The sequence below is a fragment of the Microcaecilia unicolor genome, chromosome 5, assembly GCF_901765095.1.
Source record: "Microcaecilia unicolor chromosome 5, aMicUni1.1, whole genome shotgun sequence".
NCBI lineage: Eukaryota > Metazoa > Chordata > Amphibia > Gymnophiona > Siphonopidae > Microcaecilia > Microcaecilia unicolor.
In genome coordinates, this window is record NC_044035.1 from 58,627,182 (window position 1) to 58,650,779 (window position 23,598).

General features: G+C 43.8%; 1 protein-coding gene across 2 annotated transcripts in view; it reads right to left on the minus strand.

Moving 5' to 3' along the window:
* Nucleotides 1-779: 779 nt before the first annotated feature.
* TEX36 (testis expressed 36) overlaps nt 780-23,598 on the minus strand; it is a 52,388-nt gene continuing 29,569 nt past the window's right edge. For both annotated transcript variants that reach the window (XM_030204869.1, XM_030204868.1), the window contains 2 exons: nt 20,821-20,901; nt 780-1,215 (listed from right to left, as the gene is read on the minus strand). In XM_030204869.1, the coding sequence (XP_030060729.1) occupies nt 820-1,215; nt 20,821-20,901 (477 nt within the window). In that variant the 3' untranslated portion in view covers nt 780-819. The remainder of the gene's footprint in view (nt 1,216-20,820; nt 20,902-23,598) is intronic.

Here is a 23,598-nt window from a genome sequence, read left to right on the forward strand (position 1 = left end):
TCCCTGTAAGTACGTTACCCTCCACACTTTACACCTGTAATCTATCCAGGGGCCTCAGAGTGGTTTGTGGCTACTGGCTTTTTAAAGGGAAGCTCAATATTGAAATGTCAGTCTTACGTTCTACATCAGTGGTTTTCAACCCAGTGCTCAGACACCCCCTTTGCCCAGCTGGGCTTTTAGGATATCCATCATGAGTATGCATGAGATATCTTAGCATGCAAATATCTCTTATGCATAGTCATTGTGGGTATCCTAAAAACCCAGCTGTCCAAGTGGTCGCTGATGACTGGGTTGAAAACAACTGTTCTCCACTGAGCAAGGTAATAAAGGTACTCCAGCAGGTGCTTTCTGAAACGCCTTGGTTTTTAAGGGAAGCCTGTAGGTACAAAAAGAACCCCCTTCCCCGCCGCCTCTCTATTACCCTCCCCATACGAAAGAAATTGCCAACTGGATTTTGCTATAACGAGGCTCTGTTGCTCCTAATTATTAACTATTTGCATAGCACATAAATAAGTTCATTTGTATTGGAGTTTACAATCTAGTCAAGATACTGAATAAGACACAAAAGATGTTGACTGAAAAATTGGTTCTTCAAACAGAGACCACTTAATCTAATTTGTTATTAACTGTAAGTAAATTAAAAAGAAAAGTACACATTGCATCACCAGTTGACATTTTACCTAATTTATTTACATATATTAATGACTTTACCATTTCTAGGGACAGTATTATAAAAGAAAAAAAAATATATGAACTTGCTGGCCAAATATGCCATTTAGTGAATTTTTAGTCTTGTAGAAAATGCAGTTTTCGGTGATCTCACACACTGGCTTTGGAGGAAACATCAGAAGCACTACCTACACTGGAGTTGGAGGAAACACTGGATGCTGTTACTAAATCTGCATTGCATTTGGAGGAAACATCGGATGCTGTTATTGAACATACAGGAGTAATGTAGTTGTCATAATTTGGAATCCAAACTGCCGAGTTTTGAAGTGGTTTAAACCACTGAGCCTTCTCCAGGTGATTCTTTGGGTATCTCCTATAAACAGCAGGCTCTTTATGTTGCTGATTCTGATAGATATAGGATGTTTGATAATTAGTAAAACCATCCAAACTGCTTGTTGCATCTGGGGGTTTCTCATGACACCAAAGATTGAAGTTGAGAGAATTTAGTTGACTCTTCTCTCTGTCAGGCTTCTTGCGTCCCAAGCCCTAGAAGAAATAAGAAGAAAAGATAATTTTATACTTATATACGATGTCTGGAAAAAATAGGACCCCTTACATAGTTTCAAAACACTTTGCAATTGTTGAAATATTTAGTATTGAAAATACATTAAACTCCCTTAGCAAATGTTTTGCGCTGTATGCCTTATTTTGCTGCAAAAATTTAATTGCCAAATTTAGCTTCACTAAATTCCTTTTTGCTAAAAAAGATCTTAATGATCACTTCCTGAATAATATTTATTTATTTATTGCATTTGTATCCCACATTTTCCCACCTATTTGCAGGCTCAATGTGGCTTACAGAGTCTTGTTATGGTTTTGTCATTCTAGGATATTAGATAAGATTAGTGATGTAACAATATTAAGTAGGGAAAGGAGAAAAGGTTTAGGTGGGTAGATAGAGAAGTTAGAGAATATTAGACTGTCGTAGCTGGGCGAGTTGGCAAGTTGATTTAGTGAGGTTATGAGTTTTCTTTGTATGCCTTGTTGAAGAGATGTGTCTTCAGAGATTTTCGAAAGTTGGTTATTTCTTCGATGGTTTTCAAGGTAGTAGGTAATTCATTCCACAACTGCGTGCTCATGTAAGAGAAGGTAGTTGCATGCATCCGCTTGTATTTTAGTCCTTTGCAGCTGGGGAAGTGTAGATTCAGAAATTTGCGCGATGATCTTTTGGCATTTCTGGGCGGTAAGTCCACAAGATTTAGCATATCATATCATTTTCAAAATGGGGATCATCCAGTTAAAGCATCTTGCAGTAACACTTGTCAATAATAGCAGTAATAGTACATTTGTTTTGGGGTTATTTGGAAAAATGTTGGGGGGATCCTGTTTTTTCTGGACACTGAAGATTATATTTCAAAGTGATACATATGCTTCAGTGTCTCTCCAGAGAAAAGGCAGTGTGAAGAAAATGTGATCCTCAGATTTCCTTTATTTGTATTTATTCACTGCCTTTTTGAAAAAAAAATCACTAAAGGTAGTGTACAGCAAGACTGCCCTGGCCAGAAGCAGTACATAATTAAAGCAGTTTAAAAAATTGTGTTTTGAAATAGCATACTATGTATTATTATTTCCATTGTCAACACAACACACTTTAATTATCTTAATGGACAGCACAGGCAGTAGGCAGAGGTGGAATATGCAGACAGATAAGATAGTTGACTATACATAGAAAACTGGGTTCCATAATGTAGATGTTCAGCAGTGTGGTGGCCATTGTTTAAGGGATGCTAATTACCTGATGATCTCAAAATAAAAATGATGATTTCAGGCTACATTTTTGTTGTCATTCACCACTACCTAAGGGTGTGTAACAAGTTTTTCTCAGCGAAGGCCCAGAAGACCGGAAAATCTCTAAGCAAACAAAAACTTTCTAGAACGCACCAGCACGCGGCAAAACGAACTGCATATGCGTGAATGGCTTCCTGCCCACGGAGCGAACATGCCCTCCGTTCTTTTTCATCCACGTCTGGAGTGACACTGTATTCCGCTGTGTTCATTTTTGGCCCAGAAGACTTCTTCTAGTGTTACCGCTTCCCTTTTTCTTTTTCTTCATTTTTGTGTTTTCACAGAATTAAAAAAAAAATTAATTGTCCCTTTATTTCTTTAGTTTCGCCTGTGGTGGGGTCCCCATCTTCGGTGCTGCTTGCGGCATCGGCGTCAACTGCCACCCGAGTCGACTCTCCTTTGATGTTGATGAAGGAAGCTTTGCCGCAGTTCAGGCAGGGGTCAACTTCTAGACATCCCCCTCAAGGTCGTCGTTCCTCAACGTCGAGACAGGCTCGGGTTCGGGCTGCTCTTAGAGAGCTTTTGTCCGATACCAATGATGAGCGCTCATGGGAGGAAGAGGAAGATCCCAGATACTTTTCTGAAGAAGAGTCATATGGGATCCCCTCTGATCCTACTCCACCAATTGAAAGAAGGATGTCTCCGCCTGAGAGTCTTTCTTTTTCCTCCTCTGTTCGGGAAATGTCTAAGGATATCCCCTTCCCTATGGAGGTTGTAGATGAGCCCAGGGCCGAGATGCTCGAGGTCTTGGATTATCCTTCACCTTCAGAGGTTGCAACGGCTCCCTTGGCATAACACACTCAGGGAAGTTCTTATGCGAAACTGTTCGTTCCCTCTCTCTAATCCGGTGGTCCCCAGAAAAGCTGAGTCCCAGTACAGAGTCCATGGAGAGCCGGTAATGGTGAAGTCTCAACTACCTCACGATTCCATGGTGGTGGATTCTGCTCTCAGAAGAGCCAAGAGTACTAGGGACTATGCCTTGGCGCCCCCAGGCAGAGAGTCTAGGACCTTGGATTCTTTTGGGAGAAAGACGTATCAGGCCGCTATGCTCACAGCCAAGATTCAAACATACCAGCTCTACACGAGCATCCACTTGCGGAACTCGGTGAGGCAACTGTCCAGTTTGGTCGAAGTACTTCCTCCGGAGCTCGCCGAACCTTTTCACCAGGTGGTCAAGCAGCAGAAGGTGTGTCGAAAATTCTTGGCCAGGGGTACTTACGACACTTTTGATGTGGCATCCCGAGTAGCTGCTCAAGGTATAGTGATGCACAGACTCTCATGGCTGCGCATCTCTGACCTGGATCATAAGACCCAGCAGCGAATGGCGGATGTTCCTCGCTGGGGGGATAACCTTTTTGGCGAAAAAGTAGAGGATATGGTCGATCAGATCAAGATGCACTATGATGCTATGGATTCTCTCTCCCACCGGCCGTCTTCTGCTACCACCTCCTCATCTAGGAGGTTTTTTGGAGGGAAGAGGAGTGCTCCCTATTTCTATAATAGGCGTAGGTACACTCCTGCTTCTCGACAGCCTGTCCAGGCTCAGTCCCAGCGTGCTCATTTCCGTCAACGGCATGCGCCTAAGGCCCCTGTGGTTCCCCAGCAAAAGCAAGGGATGGGCTTTTGACTGGCTCCCGTGCAGCATAGCCTCAGAAACAGTGTCCGTGTCGGATGGCTTGCCGGTCAGAGGGAGGTTATTTTTTCACCAAAGGTGGCCTCTCATAACCTCCAACTGGTGGGTTCTTCAAATAGTCCGGTTAGGATACACCCTCAATCTGATATCCAAATCTCCAAATTGCCCACCGGGAGCTCATTCTTATAGCTCCCAGCACAGGCAGATACTTGCAGAGGAACTCTCTGCCCTTCTAAAGACCAATGCGGTCGAACCTGTTCCACCAGGGGAAGAAGGGCTGGGATTCTATTCCAAGTACTTCCTTATGCAAAAGAAAACAGGGGGGATGCGTCCCATCCTAGACCTAAGGGCCCTGAACAAATTCATAGTCCGAGAAAAGTTCAGGATGGTTTCCCTTGGCACCCTTCTTCCCATGATTCAGGAAAATGATTGGCTATGCTCTCTGGACTTAAAGGATGCCTATACCCACATCTCGATACTCCCAGCTCACAGGAAGTATCTTCGATTTTGGTTGGGAACTTGGCACTTTCAGTACTGTGTACTGCCCTTTGGTCTCGCGTCTGCGCCCAGGGTTTTCACAAAGTGCCTGGCAGTTGTCGCAGCGTCACTACGCAGACTGGGAGTGCTTATGTTCCCTTATCTCGATGATTGGCTGGTGAAGAGCACCCCGGAGGCAGGCGCTCTACAGTCCATGCGGATGACTATTCGGGTGCTAGAACTTCTGGGCTTCGTGATCAATTATCCCAAGTCCCATCTTGTCCCGATTCAAAAATTGGAGTTCATTGGAGCTCTGTTGGACACATGGACGTCTCGAGCTTATCTTCCCCAGGCAAGGGCAGACAATCTCCTGGCCCTAGTGTCCATGGCTCGAGTGTCTCAACAGATCACAGCTTGGTAGATGTTGAGGCTCTTAGGACACATGGCTTTCACTGTTCATGTAACTCCCATGGCACGCCTGCATATGAGATCAGCTCAATGGACTCTAGCTTCCCAGTGGTGCCCAGCCACAGGGGATCTAGAGGATGTGATCTATCTCTCCACAAACCTTTCCAGTTCCATTCAGTGGTGGACCATTCGCTCCAATTTGACCTTGGGATGTCCATTCCAAATTCCTCAGCCACAAAAAGTGCTGACGACGGATGCATCCCTCCTGGGGTGGGGAGCTCATGTAGATGGACTTCACACTCAAGGAGCTTGGTCCTTTCAGGAAAAGGGTCTTCAGATCAACCTCCTGGAATTACGAGAGATCTGGAACGCTCTAAAGGCTTTCAGAGACCGGCTGTCCAACCACATCATTTTGATTCAGACAGACAATCAGGTTGCTATGTATTACACCAACAAGCAGGGGGGCACCGGATCTTGCCCTCTGTGTCAGGAAGTCGTTCGGATGTAGCTTTGGGCATGCAGTTATGTTTCTCCAAGTCACGTACCTGGCAGGCGTAAACAACAGTCTGGCCAACAGGTTGAGCAGGGTCATGCAACTTCACAAGTGGTCGCTCAACATGGGCGTTGTCCACAAGATCTTCCGAGCGTGGGGCACCCCCTTGGTGGATCTTTTTGCCACTCAAATCAATCACAAAGTCCTTCAATTCTGTTCCAGACTTCAGGCCCATGACAGACTAGCGTCAGATGCTTTTCTCCTGCATTGGGGGACAGGCCTTCTGTATGCGTATCCTCCCATAACTCTAGTAGGGAAGACTGCTGAAACTCAAGCAAGACCGTGAAACAATGATTCAGGTTGCTCCCTTCTGGCTTCATCAGATCTGGTTTCCTCTTCTTCTGGAGTTGTCCTCCGAAGAACCCTGGAGATTGGAATGTTTTCCGACCCTCATCACCCAGAACGAGGGGTCGCTTCTACATCCCAACCTCTAGTCTCTGGCTCTCATGGCATGGATGTTGAGAGCTTAGAAGTTTACTCCTTGGGTCTTTCAGAGGGTGTCTTCCGAGTCTTGCTTGCTTCCAGAAAATATTCCACGAAAAGGTGTTATTCTTTCAAATGGAGGAGGTTTGCCATCTGGTGTGACAGCAAGGTCCTAGATCCTTTTTCTTTTCCTACATGGACCCTGCTTGAATACCTTCTATACTTGTCAGAGTCTGGTCTCAAGACCAACTCCATAAGAGTTCACCTTAGTGCAATTAGTGGTTATCATCAACGTGTAGAGGGTAAGCCTATATCTGGACAGCCTTTAGTTGTTCGCTTAATGAGAGGTTTGATTTTGTCAAAGCCCCTGTCAAACCTCCACCAGTGTCATGGGATTTCAACGTCGTTCTCACCCAGCTGATGAAACCTCCTTTTGAGCCACTGAATTCCTGCCATCTGAAGTACTTGACCTGGAAGGTCATTTTCATGGTGGCTGTTACTTCAGCTCGTAGAGTCAGTGAGCTCCAAGCCCTGGTAGTGCATGCACCTTATATCAAGTTTCATCATAACTTACCCTAAGTTCTTGCCGAAGGTGATGTCGGAGTTCCATCTGAACCAGTCAATTGTCTTGCCAACATTTTTTCCTCGTCCTCATACCCGCCCTGGTGAAGGCAAGTTGCACACCTTGGACTGTAAGAGAGCATTGGCCTTTTATGTGGAGCGGACAAAGCCCTATAGACAGTCCGCCCAATTGTTTGTTTCTTTCGATCCCAACAGGAGGGGAGTCACCATCGGAAAACGCACAATCTCCAATTGGCTAGCAGATTGCATTTCCTTCACTTATGCCCAAGCTGGGTTGACTCTAGAGGGCCATGTCCCAGCTCACAATTTCAGAGCCATGGCTGCGTCAGTGGCTCACTTAAAGTCAGCCTCCATTGAAGAGATTTGCAAGGCTGCAACGTGGTCATCCGTCCACACATTCACATCTCACTACTGCCTTCAGCAGGAAACCCGACGCGACAGTCAGTTTGGGCAGTCGGTGCTGCAGAATCTGTTCGGGGTTTAGAATCCAACTCCACCCTCCTAGGCCCATTTTTGTTCTGTTCCAGGCTGCACTTTCACTTAGTTGTGTTTCTTTTCAGGTCAATCTATGTTATGTCCGCGCCGTTGCGAGGCCCAATTGACCAATGTTCATTGTTTTGAGTGAGCTTGGGTGCTGGGGATACCCCAATCATGAGAACAAGCAGCCTGCTTGTCCTTGGAAAAAGTGAAGATGCATACCTGTAGCAGGTATTCTCCGAGGACAGCAGGCTGATTGTTCTCACAAACCCACCCTCCTCCCCTTTGGAGTTGTTCTAGTTCTCTGTTTTGCTTTTTATTAAACTGAGGGGGAAGCCGTTCGCGCATGCGCGGTTCACTCTGCCCGCACGCCAGTGCGTTCTAGAAAGTTTTTGTTTGCTTCGAGATTTGCCGGTCTCCTGGGCCATCACGGACAATGACCCAATCGTGAGAACAATCAGCCTGCTGTCCTTGGAGAATACCTGCTACAGGTATGTATCTTCACTTTATCTAGTAACCTGAGCAAAGGACAAGTACAAAACAATCACTAGTATGCTGAAGATCTTATTTTTAGGGGGAATTAGTACCAGATAAGCACTTTGGGAGTGATACTCCCAGTATGTTTTTTTCTAGCAAAAAAGGTGCCGGTACTCAAATGCCAGGCCACCCTTCAGGGGTGGGGTGATCACTGAGGGACCCCACCCCACCCCACAATAACCAGGCCTCCTGCAACCAGTCACAGAATCTATGACGAGGCAGAATTCGTGTGTAGAGCCTGAGCTCTTTCATTATAATTTGGGGATATGTTCAAACAAATCCGCAGTCAAGCGGAGAACTCGAACACCCCATGGGAGAACACAGGTATAAAAGAAAGTGGGATGTTTGACCATGGAGTCTACAAAACACATATACGTATACAAATAAACATTGAATAACATGTTTTTGATTATTGTAATATCTTATTAGTTTTTATCTTGTAATAGTTTTCATTACTTATTGCTTTTTAGCATTTTAGTATTTGAGTTTTTGATTATATAAGGTTTGATTTTTATTCAATGTTTATTTGTATATATGTGTTTTGTAGACTCCTGATGCAGGCCTAACGGCTGAAACACAACGGTTGTGTCGAGTCTTTTTTCATCAATAAACAAGTATTTTTAAGATACATCTCTCCAGGTCTTGTATTGCCATGGTCAAACATCCCACTTTCTTCTATAATTATAATTTGGGGACCGTGGGTCAATTTTAGCAGACAATGGAAAAGGTGCCGGTACTCAGTACCCCCAAGTACACCCTCAAAAAAGCCCTGGATACTCCTGTGTAGAACTTAGACATATTTCCAGCAAAAATCAGCATCATGAGTAGATCAAAATGTGCTATTGACAAGTGTACAATCAAGAAGTGGGTAAAGAAAGCAGTTTAATGATTTCCTCACTACTAATATAACTGCAATACTGACACCAGCATGTAGAAGATTATTGCCAAGGAGCACCCCCAAGGGAGGGAAGGCCCGCTACAGAGATTGTGGGATTGCCTACCTGTGAGGCATTCTTCACGGACAACAGGGGAACACAGTCACACAACTGGATGACATAAACCTTGGTAGTTCCCTCACCAGATTGGTGCTCTTCCAGAGCTTAGGAAATTGATAGAAAAACCCTAGGCATTCAGGGGGATCCCCATATTAAGCCCCCTTTTTTTTATCTCCCATAGAATTCCAATAATATAACAGTGATAAAAATTGAGATCAGGACATAGATAGCTGTTCACCATTTATCAAATATAACTGTTTTTACAGGGCTTTGGCAAAGAGTTCTCTCTCTCTCTCTTCTCCCAGACTGAAACTGAAGCAACAGTCATCATCTGCTGGGTAATTTCAAACTCCAAGCCAATGCGAGCTCAGAACCGTCAAATTTCAAATACAAACTGTTTACATCACTACAGTCACTTTTTATTATTTGTGTGCCAACTAAAAGAAAGAGAAGTGGGACCATCGCAGCCTCTCTAGGAAGAGACTCATAGTTCAGGACCTTGAACATCTTAGCCCTGAGCTTGTCCTCCACTTCCAAAGAAATTGGAACAGCATTTGCCATTGCCTAATAAAAGGAAGGAAAGGCTTTCAGGTGGAGACTTTCTCCTTTCCTGTGGATGGGGAGGGATCAGACAGGATACCATAAGACTTCTCTGAGAAATACTTTGGATCCTCCTCCGACTCCCATGAGCACTCCTCGAGACAGCGTGTGACGTCACGAGCACTATGTTTGGCCGCCATGTTTAGTCACTGGCTGCTTTTCATGTAACCGTCGGCATACTGAACGGGCTGTAAGTAAGAATTTAATATATCTAAGAGAACTATGTTGAGAGTACAGAAGTTTGAGCACCTTTTTCTGCTTGTTATTCAGTAATATTGAAGACCGGAGAGCTGATCCACTGAAGACTGTTGGTCCTGAGGCAGCTAATGTGAAACGGGACCTGTTGACCACAGTCTGATCACGGTCTGGGCTGAAATAGGCTGTTCATCTGCCTAAGTTAAGTAAAAAAAAATGTTTTGGACTACATGGCAGCGTGATGCAATTAGAAATTGAAAAAATTAAAAAATAAGGAGGTTTTTAACTGCCGATGATGATGAAGCCCTAGCCCTCACCTTGTGATTACAGTGAGGTGCTTCTAGAGGCGTTTTCCTCCAGATAAGATATATTCATGCTTACATTTTTGAGACTGTGTGTCTATATTTATATTTATGGTTATAGTAGGAAACCAGTTCCCTAATTATATTTATAGTTCACTCCTCATCATTGTCAGCCAGGAACTCCTCATGGGAGGACTGACACTGAGCCCTGACTTGACGAAGAGGAATCATGTCCTCGAACGAGGTTTTGCTCCAGCCTCGACTCCAGCGAAGCTTCCTCTACTGACATCGAGAGGGTGCCAACATGGGTGACTGTCAACATCGAGACCACAAGCAGCACCAGTGTTGAAGGCCCCACCTCAGGCTGATAGCCATGCGGGACAGCAGCAAGAGGCATGGCAGGCACAAAAATCCCAGATGCTGATGCACTCTGTTGTATAAACCGTGCCAAAAGCTCAGAAAGCAAGGCCTGGAGGCGCTCATTAAGGACCGACATCAGGAAAAGCGGGAGCGTCGGGGTAGAAACAGGCTGCTGAACTTATGGGGTCAAAGCGGGTGTCTGGTCCTGGCTGCCTGGAGACCCACGCATCGGCACCTCCTGTATAGAGGAGGAACAGTCCTCCCAGCGCCAATGCTTCTCAGGTGCCAGGAAATCCCTTGGTATCCCGGAGCTCCCGGCACTATGCATCATGGGCGATCGATGCTGATGCTTCTTCAGATGCTTGGCATCGATGCTCCTTGGTGCCGAGGATGACATTGAGTCCTCACATCGCTTCGGGATTGGGTCCAATGCCAATTGGTCCCGGGACGTCTGTATGGGGGCCGTGGCCGGTGCCAAGGCAGGAGGAGACCCACTTGATGCACAATCATTTCCAGCATCTAAGGGTCTCGCAGTCATATGGCCCAACATGCCCATACCGACATCGAGGTTTCACATCTGGCTCCAAAACAATTCTCTCTTTGAGCTTCTCTGGCTGTGTTCTTTTCTTCATACGAAGACACAGAAGATTGTTATAGAAGGGGTATGCCTGCAAAAACTGGAGACACCAAGAATGGATGTCTTTGCCAGAGATGGCCCTATTGCAACCAGGTACAGCCATTAAAGCCATTGGGAACCTTCGATGACATGGAAGAAAAAACAGTTGTGGTTTATTTATTTTTATTTTATTTGTTACATTTGTACCCCACATTTCCCCATCTTGTTGTAGGTTCAATGTGGCTTACATAGTGCTGAAGAGCAGTTGCAGACTCCGGTGTATACAAATACAAGGTGAAGTTGTGATAGGGTAAGGTTCATGTGGTAGGACCACATAGCGGAATCATTTGACGGGAGAGTTTGGTGATGGCCATTACGAATTTTAGCGTTGTTGTGTCGCAGAGATCAGGCATTTAAGTTGGATCTGTAGGGTATGCCTTCAGGTGGGTCTTGAGTGTCTTTCTGAAGTGTAGATGGTCGTATAAGCCACATTGAGCTTGCAAATAGGTGGGAAAATGTGGGATACAAATGCAATAAATAAATAAATAAAGTATATGATTTTCAAGTCTTTTGGTAGTGCATTCCATAGTTGTGTGCTGATGTAGGAAAAACTGGATGCGTAAGTTGATTTGTATTTGAGTCCTTTGCAGCTTGGGTATTGTAGATTTAGGTACATTCGTGTTGATACGGATGAGTTTCTGGCTGGTAGGTCGATTAAGTCTGTCATGTAATCCGGTGCTTCACCTGTGAACCATAGTACAGATTTTGAAGGCAATGCGTTCTTTGATTGGCAGACAGTGTAGTTTTTCGCGAAGGGGTTTTGTGCTTTCAAATCATGTTTTTCCAAAGATGAGTCTTGCAGCCGTGTTTTGTGCGGTCTGAAGTTTCTTTAGGATTTGTTCTTTGCATCCTGTGTAGATTCCATTGCAGTAGTCAGCATGGCTCAGTACCATCGATTGTTTCAGGTTGTGGAATGTTTCCCTCAGGAAGTATTGTTTCACATGTTTGAGTTTCCACATTGAGTAGAACATTTTCTTCAAAAGACTTGATGGTGCCAAAAAAAGTGGCAAAGCAACAGAGAAAAATGAAGGGAAGAACCCAACTGAAGCTCAGGCCTAAATGCAGCCTACTGAATAAGTAAAATAAAGGAAATTTTTTAAAAAGGGGAAAATAAACTAAAAATATAAGGAATAACACCCAGATCAAGGTACAAAATAAAATAAACTAAAAAAGGGAACTGGGAAGGCACAAAAAGAAGGTCTTGTAGAAAATCGAACTAGCAGCTGTGAGCAGAGATTAGAAAAACATATCCAGTCCTCATCATGGAAAAAAAAAACAGAACTAGTGGTCCTATGCTCTCCTGACAGGCAGGGAGGCACTCGCTCATGTTTGGTGGACCACGACTTGTGCTCCTAGGAGCTCTGTAAAAGCTTATCACAAGCTCCGGACCGGGCAACGCGTTACCCACATGTGAGAATCATAGGCCTGCTTGTCCTCAGAGAACAACAGTTAGCATATTTGGATTTTAAAAAAGCTTGGACATGTACTTGGAGGAAAAGTCCATAATCTGCTACTAACATAAATAGTGGCTTTCTTCAGGTCTCTCTGGGATTGGTAGCATGGAATCTTGCTAGTCTTTGGAATTCTACCAGGTACTCGTGGCTTCAATTGGACACTGTCAGAAACTAGCTGGACCACTGGTCTGAGGCAGTATGGCTATTTTTATGTTCTCAAATTTAAATCGCAGTTCAAAGCTTTCTACTTCTCAGCTGTGTTCCAGAATACACTACATGACTAATTATTCTTCTCAACTTTCTGCCTTCACACTGCTGTGTAGGCATGCAATTTAACAGTGAATAAAAATTGTTACACCTTCTTCCCACCCTATCTTTTCTTAATAATACTCAGTGCTTTTTTTGTGCGGGTATGGTGTACCAGCACCTTTTTTTACCTCTCGAGCAGTGGCTTACTAAAAATCTGTGAATCGGCAGTGCAGCACCTCGCATCTGCAAAACAAGCAGATCACCTCAGGCCTTCCCTCACTGTGTCCCGCCCTCCTCTGATGTAACTTCCTATTTCCATGAGGGCGGAACACAGTGAGGGAAGGCCCAAGGTGATCTGCTTGTTTTGCAGACGTGAGGCACTGTGCTGACGATTCAGAGATTTAAAAAATGCAGGGGACCGGGTGGCAGAGAGAAGGGAGCTGTCCAGTGAGCTAAGGGTAAGCAGGTGGGGACTGGGTCGGGGGGCTGGCAGGCAGCGGGAGAAGAAGGAGGATGGGTGGGAGGGAGGGAGAATCGCTGGACATGGATAGCAGGGTAGTAGGGGGGAGGAGAATCGCTGGACGTGGATGAGAGGGGAGGGCAGGGGAGAGAGGAGAATTGCTGAATATGGATGAGAGGGTAGGACAGGGGGCAGAGGAGAATCGCTGGACATGGAGGGGAGGACATGGAAGAGAAAATTGCTGGACAAGGAAAGGGCAGGGGAGAGAGGAGAAATGCTGGAAATGGATGTTAGTGAGGCGAGAGGAGAATTGCTGGACATGGATGGATAGAGGGAAGGGCAGGGGAGAAAGGAGAAATGCTGGACATTGTTTTTAAATTCCCTCTATTCCGGGAAGAGTTGCCCCTCTTCCATGGTGGACAACTGTCCGGATGGACGAGGGCAGTTCTCCAGAAGGCTTAAAATATATTCCTCTAACATGACCTCATCTATCTGACTCCTGATATCCATGAATATCAGAAAGTGAGAATAAGTCCTATCCATGCCCCGCTAATGTTTAAGAGATTTGAACATTCTGCTAAACAGTTTTTAAGAAGGAGAAAAGACAGGTAGTAAAGATATATATTTTTATTGATTCTTACCAATGCAGTACAAGGCAATCAGGCACATCAATCTGATTTCAGAGATCAGACGGACAGCATCTCGGGAGGAATCTGAAAGATCTCCAAACTCCACCCAAATTTACCCTTCCTTATATACAATTTCAAGTACATTGAAAACTAATGCATTTTCATTAATTCTAATGGCAAAGTTGTTTGACCGCAAACTCCGGTACCGCCCCTATTTCAACAGAAAATTTCCCCACTCCTGCACCTGTTTTTAGATAAACACTTTTTTTTCTAACTGAGATGAGGAAATTCCACTCTATAACTGATCCTTTAGAGTTTCCATTTTGTTTTCTGATTCTCCATCTTGTTTTCACATTTCTTGCCCTTTCTTTTCCAATTCAGGCCATTCAGGTCTCAGTTTAGGCTTAAAACTAGGCCATACTTTTCCAGCAAGCTCCTAGTTATGTCAACCATCAGATTTCTGACTTGGCCTGTGTCTCTAGTAGCCTGAGCTCTATGGCTCAATCCTCCACCATTCCAGTGGGGGTCTCTGGCTGTATTATATCTTATCAACATGAATGTTGGGGAGGAGTGAGGAGAAATGCTGGACATGGATGGAAGGGAGGAAAGAGAAAACAAGATGCAGATGGACGGAGATGAGGGAAATGGAAGAGAGGAGAAAAACTGCATATGGATGGAAAAAATAGGCAAAAGCTGGAACCATGTTATACCTCCTCCAGTCAATTCTATGGAGGACCTAGCTTTTACTTATGGATGTAGTGCAAGAAATGAAGAAGAAAGGAGGAAAGTAAAGAAATACATGGAAAGGAAGACCTGGAAACGGAGTTAAGAGAACAGATAGAGAGCAGCAGAATCAGAGACTGGGGCCAACTTGATAAGAAAAACAAAGTCACCAGACAACAAAGGTAGAAAAAAATCATTTTATTTTCATTTTAGTGTTTGGAATATGTCTAATTTGAGAATTTACATCTGCTGTCTTATTTTGCACTGGGTATACTGGAGCTGTAACAGCTTACAGAAATTATTTATAATGAAAAAAAAAATCACATTTTTTTTCTCCTATACTGGTATAAAATTTCAATGATGCCTATTTCTATGTGCCATGGCTGGTATAAGGGGTATGGCTAATATGGGTGTGGTTACCATAGGGGCAGAGCCATAGATGGTGACCCCACCCCCACCCACACTGAGTACCGGTACGTTTTTTCCTACAAAAAAAGCAGTGATAATACTGTAACCTTTCCTACTTCTTTTTCCCCTCTTGTGTATGTATAATGGGGTAACCCATATGGTTTTATCATTTGTAATGTGATGTCTTATTTATGTACTCTTTAAATACCCTCCTTCCCATTTCTTTTCATCAATCTTGAAACAAAGGCAAAAGAAGAAAATGTTTCCCACAAAGTAGTCATTATAAAGAAACAGTCAGACAATCAAATAAAATAGGGAGCCAAAGAAGCCTGGTTCCAAATAGGATCTACATAGGTAGCAAAAGAAGGGTCAAAAACCTTTGGGTGAAACGGAAGCCTTTATTGTTAATGTCTAACAAATAAAAGTTCTTGGTTGTATGACCAACAAATGATATCCAAAGACTTGACATTGGTCTAGTAGCGCTATAGAAATGATAAGTAGTAGTAGTACTAGTTGTGTTTCAGTAGAATGCCTGCATCAGGAGTCAGAACATCTAAAAATCTATCACAGACATGCGAACACAAACATTTACATACAAAATCAAAATCTATACAACCTGAATGAAAGAATAATGTAAAAAACACAAACACATATATATATATAGTTGCACATAACATTTTCCTGAGAACAGAGAGAACCACCAAGTATGACATCGCCCTATCATCCGGATGTATTTCTCCTGGTTGTCCACAGAGAAAATAGGAAGGGAGAAACGGTGATAAATAATTATTGAAGGAAAACACATGTCATAATCACAGCAGTGCTTTATGTCTGCACCTTATCTTCTCCTTTCAAAGGTTAATACTAGCAGTTCAGATGGCAAAGTACTTCTGTCCTCTATGCTGTGCTAAAGTTTGGTCGGTTTATGCAGTTCTGAGTTAGTCTGCCTAAGCATCATCACATAAGCAGACCTGCCAAAGCAGAAGACTCCCGCTTTTGCGAGTCAACTCCCGCCAGAGTGCTGGGATCTCCCGCTGAACAGCTCCATTTCTCACAGCAGCAGGAAATGATGTTTTACAAGATGTCTCCTGTTGTCGCTGGAAAGGGAGGCTGTGCCAGGGCAGAACTGTGGGCTGTTCTGGGTGGAGCTGTGGGTGGTTCAGGGCGGAGCCATGGACAGGTTGGGTGGAGCTAGGGGTGGGCTGGGCGGAGCTATCGGCAGTTGGGGCAGAGGTATGGGCGGGCCCTAAATCTCCTGCTCGGGAGGCTGACCCCCTTGGCAGCTCTCCATAAGTAGAGGTGCGGATGGTATGTTGACTCAGTAGGAGTGCTGTCCAATGTCAGGAAGACAAAGGTTTTGATTTCCAGGTTAGGTCTGCTCCTCATGCTGCTTAGGACAGGATATGCTACAGTGGAGTGTTTATAGCACTTGTAGTGAGGGAGTCTAGCGCAGTCACTCTTCCATTCCAAAGACAGGGCTATGTCCTGGGAGCAATACCACATCTAGTCATAGGTCATCAAGGCCTGTGTTTGTGCCAGATTACATTCCACCCTTCTAAGCATGCTGCACTGTGCTGCTTCTGCTGCAGCCACACAGTACATGGCAGCATATTAGTTCTGTTCCTGGGCACCACATAGCTCTCAGTGTGATGCCAATGTGAGATTTTGGAAATGTACTCATCTGTCTCCATAAGCGGTTAGTAGCTCCACTGTTTGGGGATGCTAATGTAAGTGGGGCCAGGGCAGGGGCAGGGCCTGAGTCCATAATTGTCTGACAATGTTTTTTTTTATTTGTACCCCGCGCTTTCCCACTCACGGCAGGCTCAATGCGGCATGTTATAAATGTTTCAATTTTAGAAAGAAAGGTCAGCAAAATAGTTGCAGGTAATATATATTTAATATCTAAATGTAATATGTGGGTCCTTTGTGACTCTGGGCAAGTCACTTAACCCTCCATTGCCCCAGGTACAAATAAGTACCTAAGCTGCATTGAGCCTGCCATGAGTGGGAAAGCGCGGGGTACAAATAAAAAAAAAATAGTGCAAGATATATGTATGTATAGGTTTCTTTGGCAATTGAATTAAAGCAGATTGAAAAAAGTGTTCATAGACGATGCCTATGCTGTAAAGAAATCTGCAGTCATTCTCTCTCATCTGCCCTCAGCCCACCTGCCCCTCTCTTTCTCTCTCTCCCCTCCCACTTGCCCATGTACTTCAAATTTCTGATTATTTGACTCATACAGGAGAGAGACAGAACCCAGGGGCAGGATGAAAGAAGTGGCAGTTTGTATAGGGTTACCATATTTGTGGAGACAAAAAAGAGGACACATAAAAAAAAGGCTGCTCCGCCCCCTGCCGTGCCTTCCACCCCCAGCTCCAGCCCTAGCCCTGCTACACAGTCACCTTGACCTCCCCCCCCCCCCCCACAAGAAAGCCAGATTCTATAAGCAGTGAAAATACTGGTAAAAGTAACAGAAATGCATTTTCTTCCTTAAGCTGCTAAATACAAATTTAGAAAAGATGTACATTTCCAAAAAAGTAAACATCCATGAGCAGCATGTCCCCCTTTCCTTTCCCTCCCATCTATGAGCAGTATATCCCCCTCTCCTGTCCATCCCCTTCTATCCATGTGGTGTATTTCCCCCTTTTCCCTCCCCCCCCCCCCCGCACCATGTACGTCCCTCTCACCAGTCTTTCTTCCCGCCCTTCCTCCGTGCACACACACCACCCTTTTTTTACAGCTCCCTCCATCTATCTTTTTACAGTCCCCTCCCTCCCTCCACATGCTATTCACCTTTTTTTTACAGCTCCCTCCCTCTTTCCATACTCCATCCACCTTTTTTACACCTCCCTCCCTCCACATGGCTCCAGTTCATCCATTCATCCATGATCCACATCCCCTCCCCTACCGCCCTGAGTCAGGGTGCCCTTCCTGTACCTTAACTTGCCCTGGCTGGTGGTCTAGTGGTGGCCTCTTCGGGGCAGGAAAAAACCCCACTCTTTGCTGCCTGCTGCTGCCGAGACTTCATGCAGTGGCCTTGCAAGACTTCCTGCTGCCACCAGGAACACCCTCCAAAACTCTAACTCCTCCTTCATTTCCATTCCCCTCCACTGATTTCCCCAAATCTCTGGAAGGTTCTGGTGCCAGAAGGTCTGAGCTTCCAAGCAGGTGCAGGAAGCAAATGTTCGCCAAAGGGGCAACCTAGGAGTTCAGGGTTGCTTGAAAAAAACAAAACTGGAAACAAAATGCTGCCTGCTCTCATTGGCTGGACACCCAAAGCAGAAAAAGGCTGCATAAGAATAGGCACACCGACACACACACAAAAAAACAACAAATGTGGAACAGCAGGGATAAATTTACATAGCTACTCTGTTGAATTTCAGCCAGTGTTACACATCAATACAAACAGGGTGGAGTTCAATATTAATATATTAATTGGAAGTATGTAACCAGGGATAAGGGATGTTTTGCCCTAGGCAGAAATAGATTTGGAAGGTTCAGGGTGGCAAATAAAATTGTGTTGATAGATAACACTGACAGGCAAGTTGATGTGAAGTTATTGGCAGGACTGGCCCTGCCACTAGGTGGAACAGGCATCCATCTAGGGTGGCACAATCCTGGGGGTGGTGCTCCCATGGCAGAACAGCAGCATGGGATTTCTGAACATATGTATTGTTGAGGCTACTGCATCCTGTCCCACCCATTCCAAAACAGGAAGCCCAGGGGGCAGGACTTGCTACTCCTACTGTACTTTGCTACCCTAGCTGAGATAATATTTAAGCAGTTTTCTAATTTCATATGCAACATTTTTTTAAATTAATCCCCATACTTTCTAACTCATGTTACTCTGTCTTATACTTTCCATCTTTAGTTACACCCTATGCTGTCTATTGAAATGTTTTATTGCATATTTTGTTGACATAATTTAGCATACAATGCCATACCTTGTATTATTATTTGAATATTTTTAAGTACGTAAGTATTGCTTTACTGGGACAGACTGAAGGTCCATCAAGCCCAGCATCCTATTTCCAAACAGTGGCCAATCCAGGTCACAAGTACCTGGCAAGATCCCCAAAAAGTACAATACATACTACTGTAATAGTCTGTTGCCTATGTTCAACTTATTCTTGCTACACACCGCCTTGAAAGAATGTCTTCAGAAAGGTGGTAAATAAATCCTAATAAATAAATGCATGTGCTCAAAGGTTGTGTGCCATGCTGGCTTAGTGTGGCCTGGTTGGAGGCAGCATCACCAAAGCATGAACAGGGAAGGGATGTAGTAGGCCTGGCAAGAAGGGAAAGCTGGTCATGGGAGGGGGTAAGGAAGGGAAAATGCTGGATATGAAATGGGAGTAGGGCCTTGAGCCACCTTGGTGAGGGGGGATGGTAGGGAGCAGGGCACAGGGCTAAGTTTCGTGCAGGCCAGGGCATTAGAAAGTGTTATGACTAGTATTTGACAAAGTACTTCATGAAAGACTCCAGAGGAAATTGGATAGGAGGTAATGTCCTATTGTGGATTAAAAACTGGTTAAAAGATAGAAAACAGAGAGTAGGGTTAAATGGTCAGTTTCTCAATGGAGGATAGATAGTGGGGTTCCCCAGGGGTATGTCTTGGGGCTGGTGCTTTTTAACATATTTATAAATGATCTAGAGATGGGAGTAACTAGTGAGGTAATTAAATTTGCTGACAACAAAAAGTTATTCAAAGTTGTTAAACCGCAAGAAGATTGTGAAAAATTACAAGAGGACCTTACAAGACTGGGAGACTGGGTATCCAAATGGCAATGACGTTTAATATGAGCAAATGTAAGGTGATGCATGTGGGAAAGAGGAACCCAAACTATAGCTATATAATGCAATGTTCCGCATTAGGAGTCACCGACCAGGAAAGAGATCTAGGTGTCATCGTTGATGATACTTTGAAACCCTCTGCTCAGTGTGCGGTGGCGGCGGCTAAGAAAGCAAATAGAATGTTAGGTATTATTAGGAAAGGAATGGAATACAGAAATGAGGATGTTATAATGCCTTTGTATCGCTCCATTGTGTGACTGCACCTCGAATACTGTGTGCAATTATGATCACTGCATCTCAAAAAAATATAGTGGAATTAGAAAAGGTGCAGAGAAGGGTGACAAAAATGATAAAAGGGGATGGGCCAACTTCCCTATGAGGAAAGGTTAAAGTGGCTAGGGCTCTTCAGCTTGGAGAAAAGATGGCTGAGGGGAGATATGATAGAGGTCTATAAAATAATGTGTTAGATGGAACGGGTAGATGTAAATCACTTGTTTACTCTTTCCAAAAATACTAGGGGGCACGCAATAAAGCTACAAAGTAGTACATTTAAAACAAATTGGAGAAAATATTTCTTCACTCAACCTGTAATTAAACTTTGGAATTCGTTGCCAGAGAATGTGGTAAAAGCAGTTAGCTTAGCAGAGTTTAAAAAAGGTTTGGCTAACTTCCTAAAAGAAAAGTCCATAAGCCATTATTAACATGGACTTGGGGAAAATCCACTGCTTATTTCTAGGATAAGCAGCATAAAATGTATTGTACTGTTTTGGGATCATGCCAGGTACTTGTAACCTGGATTGGCCACTGTTGCAAACAGGATGCTGGGCTTGATGGACCTTCAGTCTGTTCCAGTATGGCAACGCTTATGTTCTTATATACTTCCTGCACACCTGAATATTTTTAGGTCCATCCTATGTAATGTTTTGAATGCCCTGCATACCTCACAGATAGATCCTTTATAACAGTTGCTGTTTGACAAAACCTACATTTATGGAGATATTCTTCTTTTACAGCCCAGAAACAGAAGGAATGAATTAACCCTTTGAAGGCTAGCTAAATGCTAAAAATGGCCATTTTCTACACACAATCTATTATCTCAGCACGGTTTCCTTCAGTTTTCAGCTCAGTAAGGGCCCTGTTTACTAAGCAGCATTATAGGCGCGTTAACATTTTAAACGCGCGTTAACCATGTATGTGCCAACAATATCCCTATAGGCGCCTACGTGGTTAGCGCACACACTAAGTGTAGGCACGCTAAAAACACTAATGCACCTTAGTAAACAGGGCCATAAGTACCTGGTTTAAATGTTAAGCTCCAATGCCATTACTGTCTAGGACTTAGTTCAAAACAATGGAATTCTGGAGACTTACAGTATCAAAGTATTCTCCTGACTTATGAAGAGCATGTCTGTTGTCGTGACGGGAAAATGGAAATTCCATGTTTAATACTTTCTGAGAAACACAAGAAAAAAAAACATAGCAGATTGTTATAGTCCAGTTTCTCTTCAGGCACAGTCCTTTTATTTTAATTCAAAATTTGTATAGTTTCTTGCATTATACACAACATGTTTACTATAAATACATCAACTCAGTTGCTTATTACCAGATTAAGGGGCCCTTTTACAAAGCGGCGGTAGGGCTACTGTGAAGGTAGCATGCGAGAATCAGAACTGCCATCAGCCTGTGCCGTTTCCTGCATTAGAAAATCATTTTTATTTCTAGCACGGGGACGGGGAGTACAGGTGTTCCTGGCGGTAAGGGCTCAGGTGGTAATGGCTGCGCACTGATTTGGAAATTAGCGTGTGGCCATTAATAGCAGAAATTAACATTTGGCTATTTTAGAGTAGTGCTTAAAAGTGGCTGGAGCACAAGGGAGACCTACACGCTAAAACTACCGCTGGCTACTTTTTAGCATGGCTTAGTAAAAGGACCCTTAAGAAAATAAAAATTGTTAAACTGGATCAGCCAAACGTCTATCAAGCCCAGTAAACATTTACCAACAGTAGTCTACCTTGTAAATAGCTGTTGATGGACGTTTCCTCCAGGAGCTTATCCAAACCCCTTTTTTCTAGTACCAAACGTTTTTGAAACCTAACTACAGTAACTGCTTTTTCAACATTAACCAGCAATGAATTCCAGAACTTAAATGTGCATTGTGGGAAAAATGCTTTCTCCAATTTGTTTTAAATAGTAACTACAACAGCATGTCCTCTAATCTTTGTATATTCTTAAAGAATAAAAAATACATTTTAATTTACCAGTTCCACTCCACTCAATTTATAGACCCCTGCCATATAGTCATCTCTTCTCCAAGCCAAAGAACCCTAAACTCTCTAGCTTTTCCTCTTAGTGGATCATATGTGATTCTCATACTGTATTTTCCAAGTGCAATATTCAAGAGCTAGTTAAACCAGTCCAACATTCATAGAGGAGACTCAGTTTCCAACTATTTAATATAGATTAGTAAAGACAAGTAACTGGAGGCTGAAACCAGAGCTCTGCCCAGGCAGAATGAGTCTGGCTGAATTAAACCACCACTATGTTGAACCACTGTAAAGGTGATGGATTTGCGGGGGTGTTAAGGGGAAGAGAGGCAGTTTGTGTGATCTTGGTTGCCATGCTAGGAGTCAAGGTGGAGATTTTCTTCCCAGAGGAAAAGACGCAGAGCACTGCCCAAAAAGGCTAGGCTTTCTGGACTTGAACAATTGTACCTGACTGAGGTATGAGTAAGGCATGTCTTAAGGAGACTGGAGCAAAGGGGTCACATTCAACATTTACAGGACCAAAGCAGGAATCATCTCAGTACAATACATACTGAAGGTAAATATGCACACATAGCTATGGAGACAGCGCAAGTCATACCATCCCCTTTGTTTGTTCTCTAACACTGTTTGCTTTTTGGTCTCCCCTGCACACTGAGCAAAGAAGTTCTACACATTTTTCATTATGATTCCTAGATTCCTGTCCTAAGCAGTGACTAATATAGAGCCAAAGGAATAGCTACCACTGAGCAAGGCCAGCGAAGAGTCTAGGCCACCTAATCGTAGGGGCCACCTTCCTCCCTCTTCTCTCCATCCCCACTGTATGGCATCTCTCCATTTCCCTTCCTCTACCCCAGCTCTGGTGTCCGGTACGTCATCTACCTGAGCCAATACGTCAAGCTCCATCTCTGGCCAGCTGAAATTGGGTGGCGGAGCAGGTGGGGGGAAGAGGGGTTGGTGGTTGGGAGGCTAGGATAGGGGAGGGCAGACTTATACGGTCTGTACCAAAGCCGATGATGGGCGGCGGGACTGGTGGTTGGGAGGCGGGAAATACTGCTGGGCAGACTTATACAGTCTGTGCCCTGAAAAGGACAGGTACAAATTCAAGGTAAGGTATACACATATGAGTTTGTCTTGGGCAGACTGGATGGACCATGCAGGTCTTTTTCTGCCATCATCTACTATGTTACTATGCTAAATCTAGGGTAAAAGCTCACCTTTTTGATGCGGCCTTTAACTCCTAACTCTTACTCACTTGTTCAGTACCTATGTTTTATCATTCCCACCTTAGTAATTCCCTTATCTCTTATTTGTCCTGTTGGTCTGTCCTAATTAGATAGTAAGCTCTGTCGAGCAGGGACTGTCTCTTTATGTCCAATGTACAGCACTGCATACGTCTAGTAGCATTATAGAAATGATAAGTTGTAGTAGTAGTAGTAGTAGTAGTGGATTGTAGTAATAAGCGAGGGTAAGTCTGAATCTACCACAGGTGTGGTAGGTAGACGTGGTAAGTGTAATGGTACACTCTCTGGAAATGACTTACACCATGCCTAAACAGCTATCTAAGTTCACCCTCTGCATATATTCTGATAGATTATAAAAACGGAACCATAACAAACGCAAATTTTATTTATAACAGCATAACAATAACAAGGAACTATTTACAAGAGTAATGTACAAACAAATTAATAAAGACAGAAACAAACAGTAACATTGAGAAAGTCACAGAACAAAAGCAAAGTATTGAGGCAGCGGGCAAAGAAAGTGTTAACTCTGAAAAATGATATTAAAAGCTTGAAGTTAGAATTCTAACTTTTTACTTTGCAACTAAAGTGAAGGTATGCCAGATGTTTCATATTATCTCAATGTCTGGCTTGGCTGAGCCAAA